This window comes from Gymnoscopelus braueri, assembly GCF_963280865.1.
Source record: "Gymnoscopelus braueri genome assembly, chromosome: 6".
In the NCBI taxonomy this organism is placed as follows: domain Eukaryota; kingdom Metazoa; phylum Chordata; class Actinopteri; order Myctophiformes; family Myctophidae; genus Gymnoscopelus; species Gymnoscopelus braueri.
The window spans coordinates 36,557,133-36,573,832 of record NC_137607.1 but is presented as its reverse complement, the minus strand read 5'-3'; the positions used below and the strand labels follow the sequence as shown (position 1 = coordinate 36,573,832).

The 16,700-nt window shown below is 41.4% G+C and overlaps 2 protein-coding genes across 2 annotated transcripts in view; both read left to right on the top strand.

Moving 5' to 3' along the window:
• The first annotated feature begins 306 nt into the window (after positions 1-306).
• Positions 307-13,712, top strand: LOC308086911 (uncharacterized protein). Its single transcript, XM_080430554.1, has 13 exons — positions 307-408; positions 599-654; positions 1,019-1,086; positions 1,230-1,461; positions 2,095-2,208; positions 2,476-2,579; positions 2,862-3,020; positions 3,756-3,897; positions 4,185-4,323; positions 4,737-4,853; positions 8,740-9,154; positions 10,827-11,109; positions 12,192-13,712. The coding sequence occupies exons 1-13, from the start codon at positions 344-346 to the stop codon at positions 12,707-12,709; spliced, it is 2,412 nt and encodes an 803-aa protein (XP_080286680.1). The 5' UTR covers positions 307-343; the 3' UTR covers positions 12,710-13,712.
• Positions 13,713-14,296: 584 nt separating this feature from the next.
• cpamd8 (C3 and PZP like alpha-2-macroglobulin domain containing 8) overlaps positions 14,297-16,700 on the top strand; it is a 78,660-nt gene continuing 76,256 nt past the window's right edge. The window contains exon 1 of the mRNA XM_080431841.1: positions 14,297-14,888. Coding sequence (XP_080287967.1) covers positions 14,800-14,888 — 89 coding nt within the window. The 5' untranslated portion in view covers positions 14,297-14,799. The remainder of the gene's footprint in view (positions 14,889-16,700) is intronic.

Here is a 16,700-nt window from a genome sequence, read left to right as displayed (position 1 = left end):
CCGCAGACACACACCACCCCCCCCCCCCGGAGTGGAACGGGGGACACGGTCGGGAGACGGGGACCTATGGCGGGGGTAAGGCTCTGGCGGGGACCTCCATACAAGATTTGTGTTGTTAAAAATGTTCATAGAATATTCCTAATTTTCCACATTTTCTTCAAGATTGTTTTGAAAATAGCAGATCTCTACATAGGTTTAAACATAGACCTGGTTGCTTGTTTCCCTCACAAAACCTGGCAACATTGCTCTGGACCAGCGCTAGGGAAGAATAAAGTTCATGTCTCACTGTCTTGTTTCCTCCGGGCATTTATCGGTGACGTACAGGCGGTTCTCTTCGAATAACATGGCGTCCAGGAGAGCGACCATAGCGCCCAGTACTTTTAGAAACATCACTGCAGACAGTAAAAGGTAATATCTGATGATGTGTTCTAACAAGGAATGTAAACAAAAGCATTTATTCGTCAGTTGTTTTGTATAATGTTGTTTAGAAGCATTGTGTGTGTGCAGTGTGCACTCACTCTGCATGTCGGGCTTAGCATTAGCATAAGTGGAGTTTTAGCTTGTCTGTTATTGTTGATGAATTAACTTTTAATTTCAGTTCCAAAAGTGGGACCGCCAAAGATGACGATGGTGTTGTAAAGAAGAAAACTAAAGGTCAGTAAACATGAGCCCACACGGTTAACGAAAAGTAAAATGCAGAAGTTGAGAAACAATTCTTTGGCTAAAATATAAAACATTTCCATTTCCGACTTACATCAAAACTCTTTACCGTTTCAGCAGCATCATTTCCTTCATTCACTTTCATGAGGCTATAAATCTAGACATGTGTTATCTTTTTAGTCTAGGATTGTCTAATGAATGACAAATTGCTCAGTGGATAGTGTTTTATTTCGTCAATTGTATACTACCAGCACCCAGAGTTCTTGTAATGGATTATAAATTGGAAACATGTCAAATATGCCCCCCACTGTGTTTTGGGGATATATTCTCTACTTATGTCACTTTGATATCTCTTCAGCCAGTGGAAAAATTGTGAAGTCTCGGTATTTACAACCTGTTGTTGAGAAGACGGGAAGTCTGTCAAAGGTAACTAAATAAACCTTTTTGTTGTTGAAGTGAATTAAAGAAAATGTAAAATATAAACAATAAGCATCCAAAAATGAACATGTAAATTAGGTTTCAAGATGTCTTTAAGAAGTGTTGATTGTGAATCCTGTAACTGTTAACAGACTAACTCAGCCAATGAGTCAGTTGTTGTACCACCAAGACCCTCCTCGCCTAAACCTGGGTTTGCCAAACCAAGACCCTCCTCGCCTAAACCTGGGTTTGCCAAACCAACACCCTCTTCGCCTAAACCTGCGTTTGCCAAACCAAGACCCTCTTCACCTAAACCTGGGTGTGCCAACCCGAAGGTGGGTACACCGCCAAGACGGTCCATGGCCCCCCAGGCTCTTCCAACCGGTAAGTATTTACTGTACTGTAAATTGAGAGCTTTCCAGAATATTCTATGGGTTCTATATGTACAAACAAGCATAAACATTTATGAAAAAGTTCTAATCAAATTTCTTTGTTGACCTACATAATTTTATAGTGTACACATGTTTTTGACATTTTTGACTTATGGCTTAATGCATTTGCACATGTTTTGCAGTAATATTAAATACATGGAAACAGCTTATGCCATTTATTATGCTGTCATCGCTTACAATCTGACTGATGAATGCATTTCTTCTTTACTCTGACAGTCTGTTGTCTAAAATGCCTTGGCTACTTTTACTTGATAAAGGACAGGTTAAAGAGAAATGCACATGTTTAACTTCATCTGCCTTGTCAAGTTGGGAAACATGTAGATTTATTTTTTATTTCTATAATTTTCTTTTAGCTGTAGTATTTCTCCTACAGTAGAATGCTGCAAAACAACGAGTGCACGAATACTCGCGGAGGGACTCTGGAGTGTGTATTTGATTTGGAAAAAGTTGATTTCTTGCATCCCTAATATATGCACAGCATTGTTTTGCAAGACTTGTACATGTGTTTGATGTTATTTGAATGAGTTAAGCTATAATTGACCACTGTCATGTTGTTTGCCCTCAGCTATGATGTCAAGTCTAGAACCTTCTTTTTTGAGAACAAGTCTGCTGCAGTCCACATTCACTGAAGGAGGACACCACGGCCACCGCCTTGATTTAGACTTTTCTGTGATTAATGGTAACTCATTCAAAGTGAAACATGGATATGTATTGTATAGAATTTGGAAACAAGGGGTTGGATGTTTCAAAACATGCACTGATATTGTCCACAAACTATATGTACCTCTGTGTTCTCTAGTCTAGTTGCTACTTATCCTGTCCTTTTCCTCTGTAATTATGCATGTATTCATACTGCTTTGTAGTAACATTTGTAGTAATAATTGGCTGTAAAATACTTGAAAGAAAATAGACTGATCATCAAATCTTTTTTTTGCGTGTGATTCAGAGAACACTATGATGCAGAATGCTGTGGAACCCGAGAGAAAAGCGGAGAACGATAAGAGTGACATTGAGATGAATACGTTCCTGTTGGCTTACCTCACCGCAAAGGTGATATACCGTAACTGTAACCTTTATGACTAATGAAGTCTGGTGACTCATAATAAAATACAGATTTTGAATGCATGTTGGTTGTTAAAATAGACTTTGTACTGTACATTTAAGTGAAACCAAAATGGTGTTAATGAATGAAGTTATTTTAATAAATGTGTTTTTGATTGACTGTCACTATCAACGGTTGGAGTTAATTGCTTCGTCAATTATTAACTCTTAAGAACATTATCTGGCATGGTTAATATTTTCCTGTGTCATTTCTGTGCTCTTGGGATCCAGATGGGGAGCAATACTGCAAAGCTGAGGGCAGAGATGGATGCACGGCTCCGTGAGGAGATGGAAGAAGAGGCCTGTTTACGTAAGGAGGTCCAGGAGAAGAAGAGGCTGTACCTCCATAAGGAGAAGGAGAGGACACTGCATGAGCTGCTGGATTTACAGGTTACTCGAATCAAATCGAAGTTTAGTAGTCAATGCACAGTAAATGCTAAAATGATCTGCATTCATATAGGATCTAAAAATAGTCCACACACTGGGTCATGCTCCCATAAAGAAACTCCAATACTCAAACTTCCATCATCGCATCCTCCACTCGCGTCGTTGCCTTGCACCTTCGTCTCTCCTCCCAGAGGAAGGAGGCGAGGATTAGATGTGAGGACGGAGGAATCGCTCAGATTTCACTTACTGAGCTGTATGACAGGCATTCTTTATAGATGGCACTCATGTACAACAAACTACGGTACATGATTGTGTAAATAATTATTTAATTCATTCCAATTGTTTGTATTCCACTCCGTTCTGACCGTCTGGTGCATTGTCGTAGTAAACTGTTGGTCACACTTACAGTATAATGGATCCAATCAATTAAAAATAATTATAGGCGTATGATCTAGTGTACAGACTCTATTTTAATGTGTTCTTCTGTCCAGCACCTGGGATTTTATTTTCACTTTTGGATGTGCGTGCTATGTAAACGTTTTACTGTATTTATAGAGGACCTATTTCCCAAAATGTTGAGTAAGATTGGAAAGCTTTGAAAACTGAAGAATGTATCCATATATAAAACCAAGTCAAAATTCTCTCACTTAACCAGATGAGATGTGTGCCAAAATTGTAACGTGTACAACTTCTTTTTTCTCTTCACCAACATTTTCATTCCATTAATATTCCTGTCAGATTGCAATATTGGAGCCATTGGCTGATTCCGCCAAGCTTTTCACCGAAGATTACAAATCTTTCGGCTCTGCCATCGACACCACCCGACACGAGCTTCCTGTCAAGAACATCCACATTGAAGGGGACAGAAGGGAATTCTTAGGTTGGTGTTGACAAAGTTTAGTCTAGTTAAATAGCAGATGTACAAGCTCACGTGAGCTTGTAGATCTACTATTTTAGAAATCTTTTCAAATATGATGTACCCAAAATAATGACGGCAAGTTGAAAGTGGTTAAATAATTGGCTAATGAAAAATATTAATGAGGGCTTGTGACTAAATGATTACATTGAATCCATTGGAACATATAGGCCATTTATTCAGTTTCCTGAGAAGTAATAGTTTTAGACATGCAGTACAAGGTTTCCACCTGTGGTTTTCCTCACTATCAGATAAAGCAGAAGCTTGCCTGAAGGACAGTGAGAGGATCCTGATGGAATGTGCACATGGAGATCAAGACAACAGCACTTGTGTGAAATGCCTGAGAGACATGAAGATGGCGTCCAAGGACATCAGCCACGAGCTGTCTGGGTAAGCATGCCCGCGTTATCAAATAATCCAACGTAAAATCCTCAGTGTTACGGGCTCATTTGGTTATATTTATACACTCTGATAAACTAACACTGACAATTTTACTATTAGTCCAGCAACTGGGAGATGCCATAATAACAACCTAGAAACAAGTACCAGTTGAGGATAGTGCCTTGCACAGAACCTATGGCCTTTTTTATTTATTTAACCCATTAGCTTGTACATCTGCTATTTTTGAAAATTAAAAAAAAATCTTGAATCATTTTCAATTACGAAAAAAGTTAAAAACGACTGATTTAAATGGCATTTGTAGAATCGGCCACAGGTCTTGGGTTAAAATGTGACAGTTGTCACATTTTGGCCCTCAGCTCGCATATTTCTGATCACACTGGTGTATTGTATGTTTTATTCAGAGGCTTCTCGGAGCTGCTGGAGCTGTCGGGGTTGGTCAGTGGTCATGCCATCCACATCCAGATGGCCTTGGAGGAAGAACACCTGGGCCCGAGCAGGGTCCAGGAGCTGTGCTCCAAGTGAAGGATCCACTGTATTATTATTGTATTTATTTTTTGTGTTTTAACAAAAACTTGTTAATAAAGACTGTTGTCCAGTGAAATTCCTGTCATGGGTTCATGTCCTATCTGTCTCTTGTTGGTGAAGTAGAGGATGAAACCCACTGTCTTTTTTTTTATTGTACTGCCCATTTTATCATGATTTTAAAAAAAAACTCTCTTTGACAAAGTACATGTAGGTTCAAGGTCTTTATTAATGTCCCAGAAGGGCAATTAGGTTTACAGCAAGAGCAGTGGTTTAAAACATACAGACAGACAGTACAGGACAACAACAGACATGAAATACCATAGCATAAAACATAAGTCTGGGTGCAGCTAGTGCAAGAGATAAAATAAAAGGCTACATTCAGAAATATAAAGTGCCGGCATAAAGTGCTCGTTTCATCATCGTCATCATCAGTAACATCCTTTACAAAAAAAAAACTTTTTAAAAGTGCATAATCCTATTTATAGGTTATTAATGTCATCATGTGTCTAATCACAGTGCTGAATAGTCAGCCAAATCACAGTACAGCTAGGGGTGTACTAATGAGCCAATCACAATACAGCTAATGAGGTGTCCCAACCCCACTTATAGGGGCGGCTACACCGCCCAAGAATGGGACCTAATTGTTCAGCACAGGTATTTAGCCGATGTGGTCCGGGCCTGAACTTTTACGAGGGTTGCATTTTTTGAAACGGTTCTCTCTGAGCCAGTTGCTGGTCACATTTGTAATTGGCTAGTATGACATTTTTCCTGCCATTTTCTTTCAGCCCTGTAGGTCTGTCCCTGGATAGCGATTTAGTTAAATATTAATTTGATAACATACATTTGCAATTTCACCTTTCATCCATAAAGCCTGGAACAGAAGAAAACATGCAACTTCCGCATAGTGGCACTGTGATGGATCATACCAACTTGTTCTTACTGCTAAGCTTTGAGTTCTTTGTATTGTATGTTTATCACCTTGTCTAAGTTAAAGGAAGGGTTAGTGATTTACTTTGGTTAATAAAATAAGTGTTAAATAGCTCTATTTTCTGATAGTACTCATTGCTACAGAGTGTTTGTTCAGTAAAATGAGTCTCCCATGTCTCTCCAGCTCTTTATTAAACAGAACATGCATTTTCAGTGCTCTCTCCTGATTGGCTTACATTTTGTCACCTACCTGAAAATGTACTATATTCTGTTTACTAAAGAGCTGGAGAGAGACCCCTGTGACCGAACAAACGCTCTGTAGCAATGATTACTATCAGAATATAGTACTTCAACCTTTTTTTGACAAAAACAAAAAAATACCCAAAAATATCACTTAGCTATCTTTTAAACATTGTCTCCTTGTTCTTTTCTCTCTCTCCCTTGCCCTCCACTCTAGTTTGAAAATTAGACTACCAAACTGTACTTTTGATCAGAGTCATGTATGAGTCTACTTTGAGTTTACTTTTCCAGCAGTGGTTCTCAATGCGGGGTCCCCAGCTAAATGATTGATAGTTAAGAATCTGTAAACCGGTGTACAAATGGAACCAGTTACAGGTCTATATACACTCTAAAGAGAAAAATTAACACTTTACAGTTGCGATTGGCGTGTCAGAGGGAAAAAAAATAGTTTGTGGGAGTTTGTGATCTAATCATAGAGTTAAAAATAAGAATGTAATGCATATCAAACTGTGGGTCCTTTAAATGAAATTTTGAGAATCACTTTTTTGTTGCTCCATCTCATCTTCAACACTGTAATAATCAACCCCATCTCTACTCTTCCAGTTATTTCACAAAACAGGTAAAGTCTGGTACAAATTAAACTTTGTACCAGACTGAGGATTTTAAATTGCGTTTAGTTTTGATATTTTGAAAGTAAAAATAAAATACAAATCTGAATGGGCTATATATATCCTTCAATCTGGAGACATTGGCCGTAGATGAAGTGCATTGCATGGTATTTCATGCAAATGATAAATGATTAGTTCAGGCCAAATAGGGACTCTTCTCTTTGCAAAGACAACCTTTCAGTATCGAATCCGTGGGTCGAACCCGCTACAATATGTTCCGGATGTGATGTCACACCAAAACAATGAAGACTCGTTTTTATTGGCTGCTGTCGGAAAGTGACGACACACTCTGACGACGGTAACCAATGAGCAGCAGGAGGAGAGCGTCTCGCCGCATGTGAGTTTAAATTAAATATAACTTTAAAAGTACACATTTCTTCGGTATGAAACAGGATTCTGCCATTGTATGTTTATAGCGAGCATCTTAAATTGCTATCGTCCCAGTTTCGTGACCCACACAGAGAAGCACAGGCAGGAGGAATTACATTCATTGTCTTCCTCACTTCAGGGTAGCTTAGGATGCTAACAACACACAGGTTCTGCTAAAAACACCATATGAACCTTTGTAGCAGTGAGGGATTCTAAACCCTTTTAATGTCAAGGACCCTCGGTTTGATATGCATTAGGCCACGATGATATGATGCTTATCTCTGGACTGAGTCGTTACTGTCTGTTACGGACTCGGGTTCCTTTGGTTCATAAAACTCAATCATGTATTGGGGAGGGATCTGTAACTCTTGAGAGTGTACAAATGTTACATTTATACACTCTCACAGAGTTACTCACTACACTGAGGATTCTACAGTGGAGATTGGGATCACAGAGATACAAAATGTTATCAAATGGGGGTCCATGGGTGTATCTAACTGGGGGTCCTTGGAGTTAAAAAGGTTGAGAATCACTTTATGATTGCATACTTTATTAGTAAAAAATGTCCTGGGGACTTGTTTCCATTGCGGTCCTATGCATTCAATTCATCAGCATAGCATAACAATAACTCAATAATACATGTCATCAACAAATACAAAACATAATGTACAAAGGATAAATAGGGGGGGCGGCAGTGAATGACACCTCCTTTCTATGGGAAAATGCATTTATCCCCCCTTGTGTTCTCCTGAGTCCTGATAGAATGGATGGTGTCAGGGCATTCCACATGTGGCAGAGTAGTAGAATGAGAACTTTCCCATGTTTGTTCTATATTTGGGTAATACAACTCCCTCTAGTATTGTGGCTGTGGGTGTCACTCACTTTAGAGCACTGTTTCCCAACGGTCGGTCGGGATCCATGTTGGGTCGCGGATCAATTTTTAAGGGTCGCATGTTAATATCCCCTTTTTTCGTTTTCTCCATAATTTTTTTAAATAATTATTTCAAAAGATTTTTAAGAAGTTTAAGCAAAAAAAAGTCACAGCTTTTCATCAATTAAAAACAATTCCAACAATTTCAAAAGTATTTCATAAGTAAAATTTAAAAAATCGAATAATTCCCATAAATACATTTAAAAAACCTTTAAGAAGTAGTGAAAATATGGAGGGGAAGGGAACTGGTTGGAATAACGTGTTCCTTCCACGCGCTACGTCCAACCAGGGAAACTCTCCCCTGTCAGGTGACAAGAAGGTCAGTTGGCTCTCATGCATTGAAGGAGGCATGAGCTCGGCCCTGGCCTCCCTAGGTTGGCAGAGGGAAGGTAGTGCCCAGGATTACATAGACAATTGGCACTGGGTGTAAAAAATAGGGTTACAAAATCGTGGGATAAAAATTTATAAAAAAAAAAAAAAAGAAGTAGTAGTGAAAATAGCAGATCCACAAGCTTGCAAAGCGACGCGTTGTGAGTTTGTAGATCTGCTATTTTCACTAATTTGGGTCCCGGCAAACGTCTCATTTCTCTTTTGGGTCTTGAACTAAAAGGTTTGGGAAGCACTGCTTTAGAGAAGTAATTAGTCAGGTATGAGGGTACGGCCCCTTTACTGTCTCACTGTACTAAGCTATAGGCATTTTATAATTTTAACTGAATCTGTTCAAACCAACCCTCCCACACACAGTTTCCACTCTCAAAGGAGAGGCCAACATGCAGGAGGACAAAGCCAGGAGGAGAATTGGCGGGGAGGCCGTGGCTGTCGAGAGCAAGTGAGGAGCGAAGATGGAGAGGAGAAACCCAGTGGTCAGGAAGTGGAAAGTGTCCCCGCCGGCATCTGCCGGTTCATGTGCCCCGCTCGGGAGCTGCAGCTCCGAGAGACACAGAACCTACTGCATCGCTTTGAGGTGCTGGCGGGCACAGAGAGAGACAGACCACCCAGGGCGGACCCCCGGCATACTGTGAAGGAATACTCCCGTCCCGCCGCTGGGAAAGACAGCACCCGCCCCGACGACCTCCGCCCACCCGACGTACTGCTGAAGACTGTGTGTTTCCTCATTGATGACATCGCTGCCTCTCCTGATCTGCAGCCCTGGACTGAGGTTGGCTCAGATTCTTTTTTATAATATCACCAGTAATATCTATGAGAGAACGGTGGTTCTCAAAGTGGGGTCCCCCAGGGGTCCTTGGGAGGGTTCAAGGGGGTCCCCAGCAAAATGTGTTAATACATTTTAAAACCTTTATCCATATTCTATACATTGGCTATTCAAAAATAGCAGATGTACAAGCTCACAGCGCGACATTTCGTGCCGCGCTGCGAGCTTGTACATCTGCTATTTCTGAGCATTTTTGAAAAAACTTGAAAGTATTAAAAAAAAAAAAATATATATATATATATATATATATATATATATATATATATATATATATATATATATATATATATATATATATATATATATATATAATTTTAAAAAAAAACAAATCTTCTCTCCTTGCCATGATATGTATAGTCAGAACTACTGACCTATACAGTATAATAACTTAAGTGGGTGAAGGCAAATAATGGAAATGATGCAAATATCAGAAAATGACGTCACTTTACTACAGCCTTTAAAACCAGGAAAACAACACTTATGCCATATTAAACTATTATGACATCCATAATCCCAGACAGTATCTAGTGTCATATCACAATATCCATATAATATCCATATATTGCCCAGCCCTGCCTCTTATTGCCCATACGTTTAGTGTTCAGCATGGTGGATCGTGAATTCGGCCGGATTTGAAAGGAAACGTCAGCCACCAGTTGAGTTTTTGATTCCAATTGTCGTTGTACTCTGTCCATTCACAAACAATGCACTTATATGTTGAAAGCTGCAATCAATACATTTTCATGTCCTACCCGGGATTCAAACCCTGGTAACCTGCAAAACAGACTACATTTTTACTAGGGGAGATATTGATGAGCTTCAAGCTGTACGAGTTGTGAGTCAGTAGTCCTCCTACCAGATAACTATACAATTCTCAATGGAAGACCACCTCCTAACCACTGCAGATGTACTAGTTATTAAAGGTGTACCAATACCATTTTTTCCTTCCCTTTCCGATACTCATAACTTGCTGAGTACCGATCCGAAACCAGTGTGTAATTTAAAAAGACTCTAGGACAGTGGCTCTCAAAGTGGGGTCCAGGGACCCTCTGGGTTCCTTGAGGGTGTTCCAAATGGACCCTTATAGGTCTGTAGCTCTGAGAGTGCACAAATGGACCCTTACGGGTCCATTTGGTTCCATCTGTACACTCTGAGTTATGGGGGTCCTTGAAATCCAAGTTAGTAAAATAATCATGTAAATAGTACAGTAAGAGTATAAAACACCATTCAAAATAGAAAATAATACCAATACCAGCATTTCAGGCAGTTTCGGCAGCTTTTCCGATACTGGTATCGGTATCGGTTATATCACTTGTTTCTTACTTACTTATACTGTATCTACTTGTTATATTAACATACTCTACCCTACAGATAGGCCAAAATAACATTTTAATTCATTCAATTAAGTTCCGGATTGAAGCTTTAAGTGCATTCTCATTATGGAAAATGTTTGAAATGGTGAAAATGATGAATGAATACAACCTTACAGTTGCTTTCTTTAAAGTTCACACAAAGCAAGCATTTCCCTCTCCCAGGGAAAGCATTTGCTTAAATCAACGTTCCAGTGTGCTTTTTGCACAGTAGTCTGTGTTATCTCATTTTGTCATTGGTTCTCCAGGTGTATGACTTTGTCTTTGACCGGCTGCGCAGCGTGAGACAGGATATGATCATCCAGAGGGTGTCCGGGCCAGACGGCGAGCTCATTCTGGAGCAGACGGTTCGTTTCCACATCTACGCCTCCTACCGGCTGTGCGGCGAGCCCCTGCAGAGGTATGACCCATGCATCAATGACACGCACCTGCAGGAGAGCCTGAGCTGGCTGCTGGACTGTTACGCCAATGGGACGGGACCACATCCCAACCAGGAAGAGTTCCAGGCTCTCAGTCTACTGTATAACCTGGGTGAGCAGCTGGGCTTTTAGTTTCAATTTGAGGCGATATCTTGTTTATTATTTGTTTTGCGAAAGTGGGGTGTGTGTGTGTGTGTGTGTGTGTGTGTGTGTGTGTGTGTGAGCTAATTGCACAAACTGCTGAACTGATCAGCAGCACACTTTGTATGCATGCTGCTAGTAGGCTACAGAAGTACCTCCACAAAAATGTGCTCCCTTTTTGAAGCATTTAACTTACACAATGGGGCTCTCATAGCACTGCAACCTTGCCCAAATTTGGAGTAACATGTGCATTGAGTAATGTGTATGCTATGGATTGAACAATATAATAAGATCTCTACTTAAATGAGTAGTTCATCCAAAAAACAAAAAAAACGTTGAGTCTCCTACTGAGCAGCCACCCGGTCATCGAATTATTGGCGTAGGAATGCGACAAAATCTGTGTAATTGATAGGAAAATAAGTATTTTTTGGGGGTGAACTACTCCTTTTTTAAAGGCTGTCTAGTGGCCTCATCATGTTAGCTGCAGCGGTGTCATGGTGATTTATTTACTGGCAGGACGGTATTTTAATGACGTCACACGTGCGCATTTTATTTTAGCTTAAATAAGGAAACCTGTTTGTATAGGAAATGTTTTTTAGCTTAGTTTTAGTCTTTTTAAACTAAGACAAATTCAAGGAATGCCATGAATTATAGAGCTGAAACTAAAAGTTTGCTTTGAACAAGTATCTTTCTCTTCTTCGACGGTGGCTGAGGCATTGTTGCGTGCAGATAGGATACTGGCAGCAGCAGCTACTGAAGCCAAGTTAGCCAACATGCTGTGTTGCTTACCGTGTATAGCCTATAGATGCAAGGAGTGAGGAATCTGAGAATACATTTTCACACTTACTTGTAAACCTGTTATGCAAAGTAGCCATTTGGGTACTTGGCTTGTGAATCTACGGGGGGGGCACGTTCTCTAGCGTGTACGTGCGTGCACTGTACCGTGCCATACCCTTGCGCGTTAAATAATGACTGGCCACACGCCGTCCTACTCCGTGTGGCCTCCATGACACCACTGGTTAGCTGACAATTTCTCCTCCCATTATTCATCAGGTTCCCCTCGAGTCCTCCATCACACCATGGCGCTGGCGGAGGACCTCCGTGGGTCTCCCGCCATCCGCCTCGCCCTGTCTATCAACCGGGCCTTCCTGGAGCGAAACCCTGTACGCCTGCTCCGGTTGGCCCAGAGGCTGAACTTCCTGCAGTGCTGTGCCCTCCATCGCCACCTCGGGGCGTGTCGCAGGGACCTGCTGCTGATCTACAGCCACGGACAGAGCAGCCGCAACTGTCTCTTCCCCCTGGACAGACTGGCTCGGCTCCTGGCCCTGGAGGGGCCTCCCACAGCCCAGTTGTGTCAGCTCCATGGAGTGAAGGTCACGCAGGACGGCCAGGTAGTCTTCTCCAAGACGTCCTTCACGGAGCCCGAAGCAGGGAAGCTGCTGTGCACACTTCATCACGACATAGTGGCCAAGAAGCAGAGAGACCTCACCGTCGGTAGCATCATTCATGGCTGTGCGAGAGAGGTGACGCGCGTCGAAGATTTAACTGCATGCTTCCGCGACACATTGTGAGCTTGCTATTTTCGGTGAGCGTCTCTGCCGTGTTGATGGAGCATAAGTTAGGCTTTATTAAGTGCTGGTTGTGCCCTTGTGATGAAACGTGATTGACACTTTTTCCAGACAGTTTTCCTTTACAATGTGAACTGTTTTTGTTGTTTACTGTTGCTGTTAAAAGGACCAAACTGCTGTCAATACATGTCATTGACTATTAACAGCTTCGGCCATGTAGTGTACAAAAGCATTTCCATCAATGACCTTGTTTTGAGATCTTTGCATTTTCTCCATAGTTAGTAAAACATTAACAACCATTCTTAAATGTTATAAATGTTTGATAAACATAATTGGTTTTTCAATTTCATTCATAAAACAATCTTTTCCTCATTGCAGTATTGTTGTCTAGAGTAGACCTTTCAAATCGAGGACAGTTTATTTTCATACTGTACTTAAATAAATGTAATGCAATGGCATCCTCTTAAATCTATGGTATGCTTTGCTTTGGCGTGCTTTGGGAAATGTGTGGAAGTGAAGTCAGGAATACTGTCTACGATAGTCAATGGGCTAATAAACATGCCAGACCAATATGCCAAATTTGTGCCATTATAAATAATGTATACACTTTTATGAAAGTAGTATTTATCTGTTCTTGTGTTCACATAACCTCAGAAAGCACTTTCATTAAATGCCATGTTGTGCAAAATATTTGCTTCTCTTGTACCTATTTTTCTTCACCTAGGAAGACAACTAACTGCACTTAACTAATTTGCCACTTGAGGGCGCCCAAGGCTTGTAGGAGAGTGATGGACTTTGTCAACCAGCAAAAAAAAACATTTTCATGTTGTCAAGCTAAAATGTGATTTTAGAATTCTGCATAAAATGTAACATTTCAGCACGATAGATTGTCACCTAAATGGGGAGAACCCGTACACAATAAAATCCTCAGTGTCCATTATTTGTAATCCGTTTTGAATTAAAGCTGCAACTTTGTAACTTTTGTGTCGGTATTCGCAACCTGGGCAACAGCATGAGGGACCTTAATTTAGGAGGACACGGAGGTCACTTATGTGCTTAAAGCAGTACTACGTAACGTGTCAAACATTAGGGGTCAAACATTAGGGGTCCTAACCATAGAGTCAAAAGGTCCTAACCGACCCCCCCCTCCCAGGGTCTAAATTTCTCAATGGAATAGTAGGGAGACCAGCCCCAAAACACTGCAGATGTACTAGTTATTGTATTTACATACTCTACCAAACAGATGGGTTAAAGAAAATGTATTCATTATAAATAAACAAGTTCTGGACCGCAGCTGCTGTGTATTTTATTTGTGCTTTTGGCGTGCGTATCGTACAAGTGAGAGGTGGGGAGGATTGTGTGAATGAACCATTGAAAGCCGTGTGTGTGTGTGTGTGTGTGTGTGTGCGTGCGTGTACGTATGATGATCATTATGTGTGCTCACACCGTGTGTGTGTCACACAGGCATGCTCATGCGCGCGCGCGCACACACTCACACACACGCACACGCGCACGCGCACACGCAGACGTAAGGAACGACTTCAAGAGAAATAGAGGGGAGCAGCCAGGGGAGGGAGAGACAGGGAGAGAGAGAGAGCCAGAGAGAGGGAGAGGGAGAGAAAGAGAGCGAGCCAGAAAGAGGACGGATCGGTGGAGAGATTACAAGTTTTATATCCTCTCCTACAGCTCTCAGCAGCAGCAGGAGGACGCTGCTTTTCTTTGAAGTTGTAATGTTGCAATGTGAGAGAACAACAGCAGTCCTACCGGGGCGGATGATCATGAAGGCACGTGAAAGAGGACTGTCCGCCGTGTGAAACAAGGAGAGGAAAAAAGAAGACGAAACAAAAAAAAAACTATCGGCATTTCGCGATGATAAAAAAAAGAGACCTTGATCCTTAGTAGCCGTTTCTTTCCAGGCGAAACTTTTTTTGCTCACCTACTCTAGGCTACCGCACCGAGCAGTCTCAATGGAGAGACCGCTTTGTAGGAGAAGAGACGGGTGAAAGTAACGGTCACTTTTTGAGTTCATTTATCCTCATTTTTGCCAAGTAGAGCGAGATATTCTCCAATATCTCCTCTACTTTTAGGCCAAAATGCTGAGATCGTGTTTGACAGCTGCTCTGGGTCTTTGGTGGATTGTGTTCATCTGCAACGTGAACAGAAGCTGTGGACAAGAGAGGCAGTAAGTGAATTGTGTTGTAGTGCAATAAAATGTTTTGATGCAAAGCTTTTTTGAACAAAAGCAGTTGGTTTACATTTCCGACAGCGTATGACAATTTACTTACAAGATTTAATTTGGCATTTGGTAAAACAGGACTATGAATAGAAAATAATGCCAAATGTGTTACCCATGCGGGTGTTATTTGACTGCCCTAGATTTCAAGTTATTTGATCGTTACTGAGGTTTCACCACACCATACTCAAAAGTATCATGTCACTAAATGGCCTTTGAAGCTCTTTGATGGGTGATGAATGTGGAAAAGAATGTTCAATCCATCTATACATCCATCCTGCTTTAGACTCATCTATTATCAATGTTTGTGTTTGTGTTCTGGAAACTATTTGGTTACCTTACCTCGTGTCAATTGAGATCATGCTTGCAGAGGACCCCCCCCCCCCCCAGTTTATCCAACATAGGCTGTCCCCTGCAGATATTCAACATATCCCTCTGCACACTGATATATTATTATACCCTGCCCTGAGCATAGAGTCAGGCTAGAAAGATATAGGAGATAGCCTAAGCCTACATCAGTGATTCTCTAAGTGGGGTCTGGGGAACCCCAGGGCTCCTTGAGGGGGTTCTAGGGGGTCCCCAGCTAAAATGATTGATAGTTTGGAACCAAAAGAAGGACCCTTAAGGGTCCATTTGGTTCCATCTGTACACCGTCAGAGTTAAATTGACACCAAGGATTTTACAGTATTGGGGTCCCAGAAATAAATAATCATATCAAATTGGGTGTCCTTGGGCTTAATGCATATCAAACTGAAATGAAATGAAACAGTTTGAGAAACAGTAGCCTGCATTGTTCCAGCTGATTAAACTGCACAGATAGACTTGGTAGGGACATATGTTCCATTGTATCCCTCTGCACAGAGACGCATGTTCCAGTTTATTAAACATATCCCTCTGCACAGAGAGACCTGGTCCAGAGACATGTTCCATTGTACCCCTCTGCACAGAGAGACCTGGTCCAGAGACATGTTCCATTGTACCCCTCTGCAGTGCACAGAGACAGCAGGGAGATTACATGCTATTGGTCGCTATCAGTGTTGCTGCTGTCGGCACAGTGCTGAATGATGGAAAGTTTAATCCTAGTCATGGAGAATCATGTTAATTGTGAAGAGTTGCTGTGTTGCCTAATTGACCAGAGGGACTCAGGGGAGGGGAGCGCCGACTGACTGACTAAATACAGCCTTGATTTAAGAGAGCACAAATCCTTTTCAACTTAAGTACCCAACAACCCTCAGATGAGGAGCAAAGTCAGGCAGAAACAGTAAAAGGTTGAGCGCATCAAGTTTGATTGAAACGGCCACCAGCACCTGATCAAAGGTTAAGCTTTGTGTGTAGATCAAACGCATTCAATTTCCTCGTGTTATCTTCTCCCAGTCTTATTTTCCAAGGGATTTTCTCATGACTTTCAATCTCAGGGAGGAAGGAAGGCTACTCATGTAACTACAGCTCTATGAACTATGTTTTTATGCTATAGTCACATACATGATATCCTTGGAAGCTGTGGAAGGAGACCTGGCGGGGACATATGTTCCATTGTATCCCTCTGCACACATACAGTACATGGTCCAGTTTATTCAGCATATCCCTCTGCACAGAGAAACCAAGGAACGACTTTGTAGTCACATTGCCCCTGGCTCCCCAGCACAGTAATACCAAGCACCTGATCCACTTTCAAGCATGCAGTTGGAGCTGTGCTAGAGCCTGGATGTTTTGCCCACTGCTAATTTGCAAAATGTTTAGTGCTGTTGGATCTTCCAAGTC

Bases quoted from the DNA above. Each gene is read 5' to 3' on its own strand.
- LOC308086911 (XM_080430554.1), top strand. From the start codon at position 344: ATGGCGTCCAGGAGAGCGACCATAGCGCCCAGTACTTTTAGAAACATC. The intron at 4,854-8,739 runs GTGAAGGATCCA...TCCCACACACAG, and splicing joins GTCCAGGAGCTGTGCTCCAA to TTTCCACTCTCAAAGGAGAG. The intron at 11,110-12,191 runs GTGAGCAGCTGG...ATTATTCATCAG, and splicing joins CAGTCTACTGTATAACCTGG to GTTCCCCTCGAGTCCTCCAT.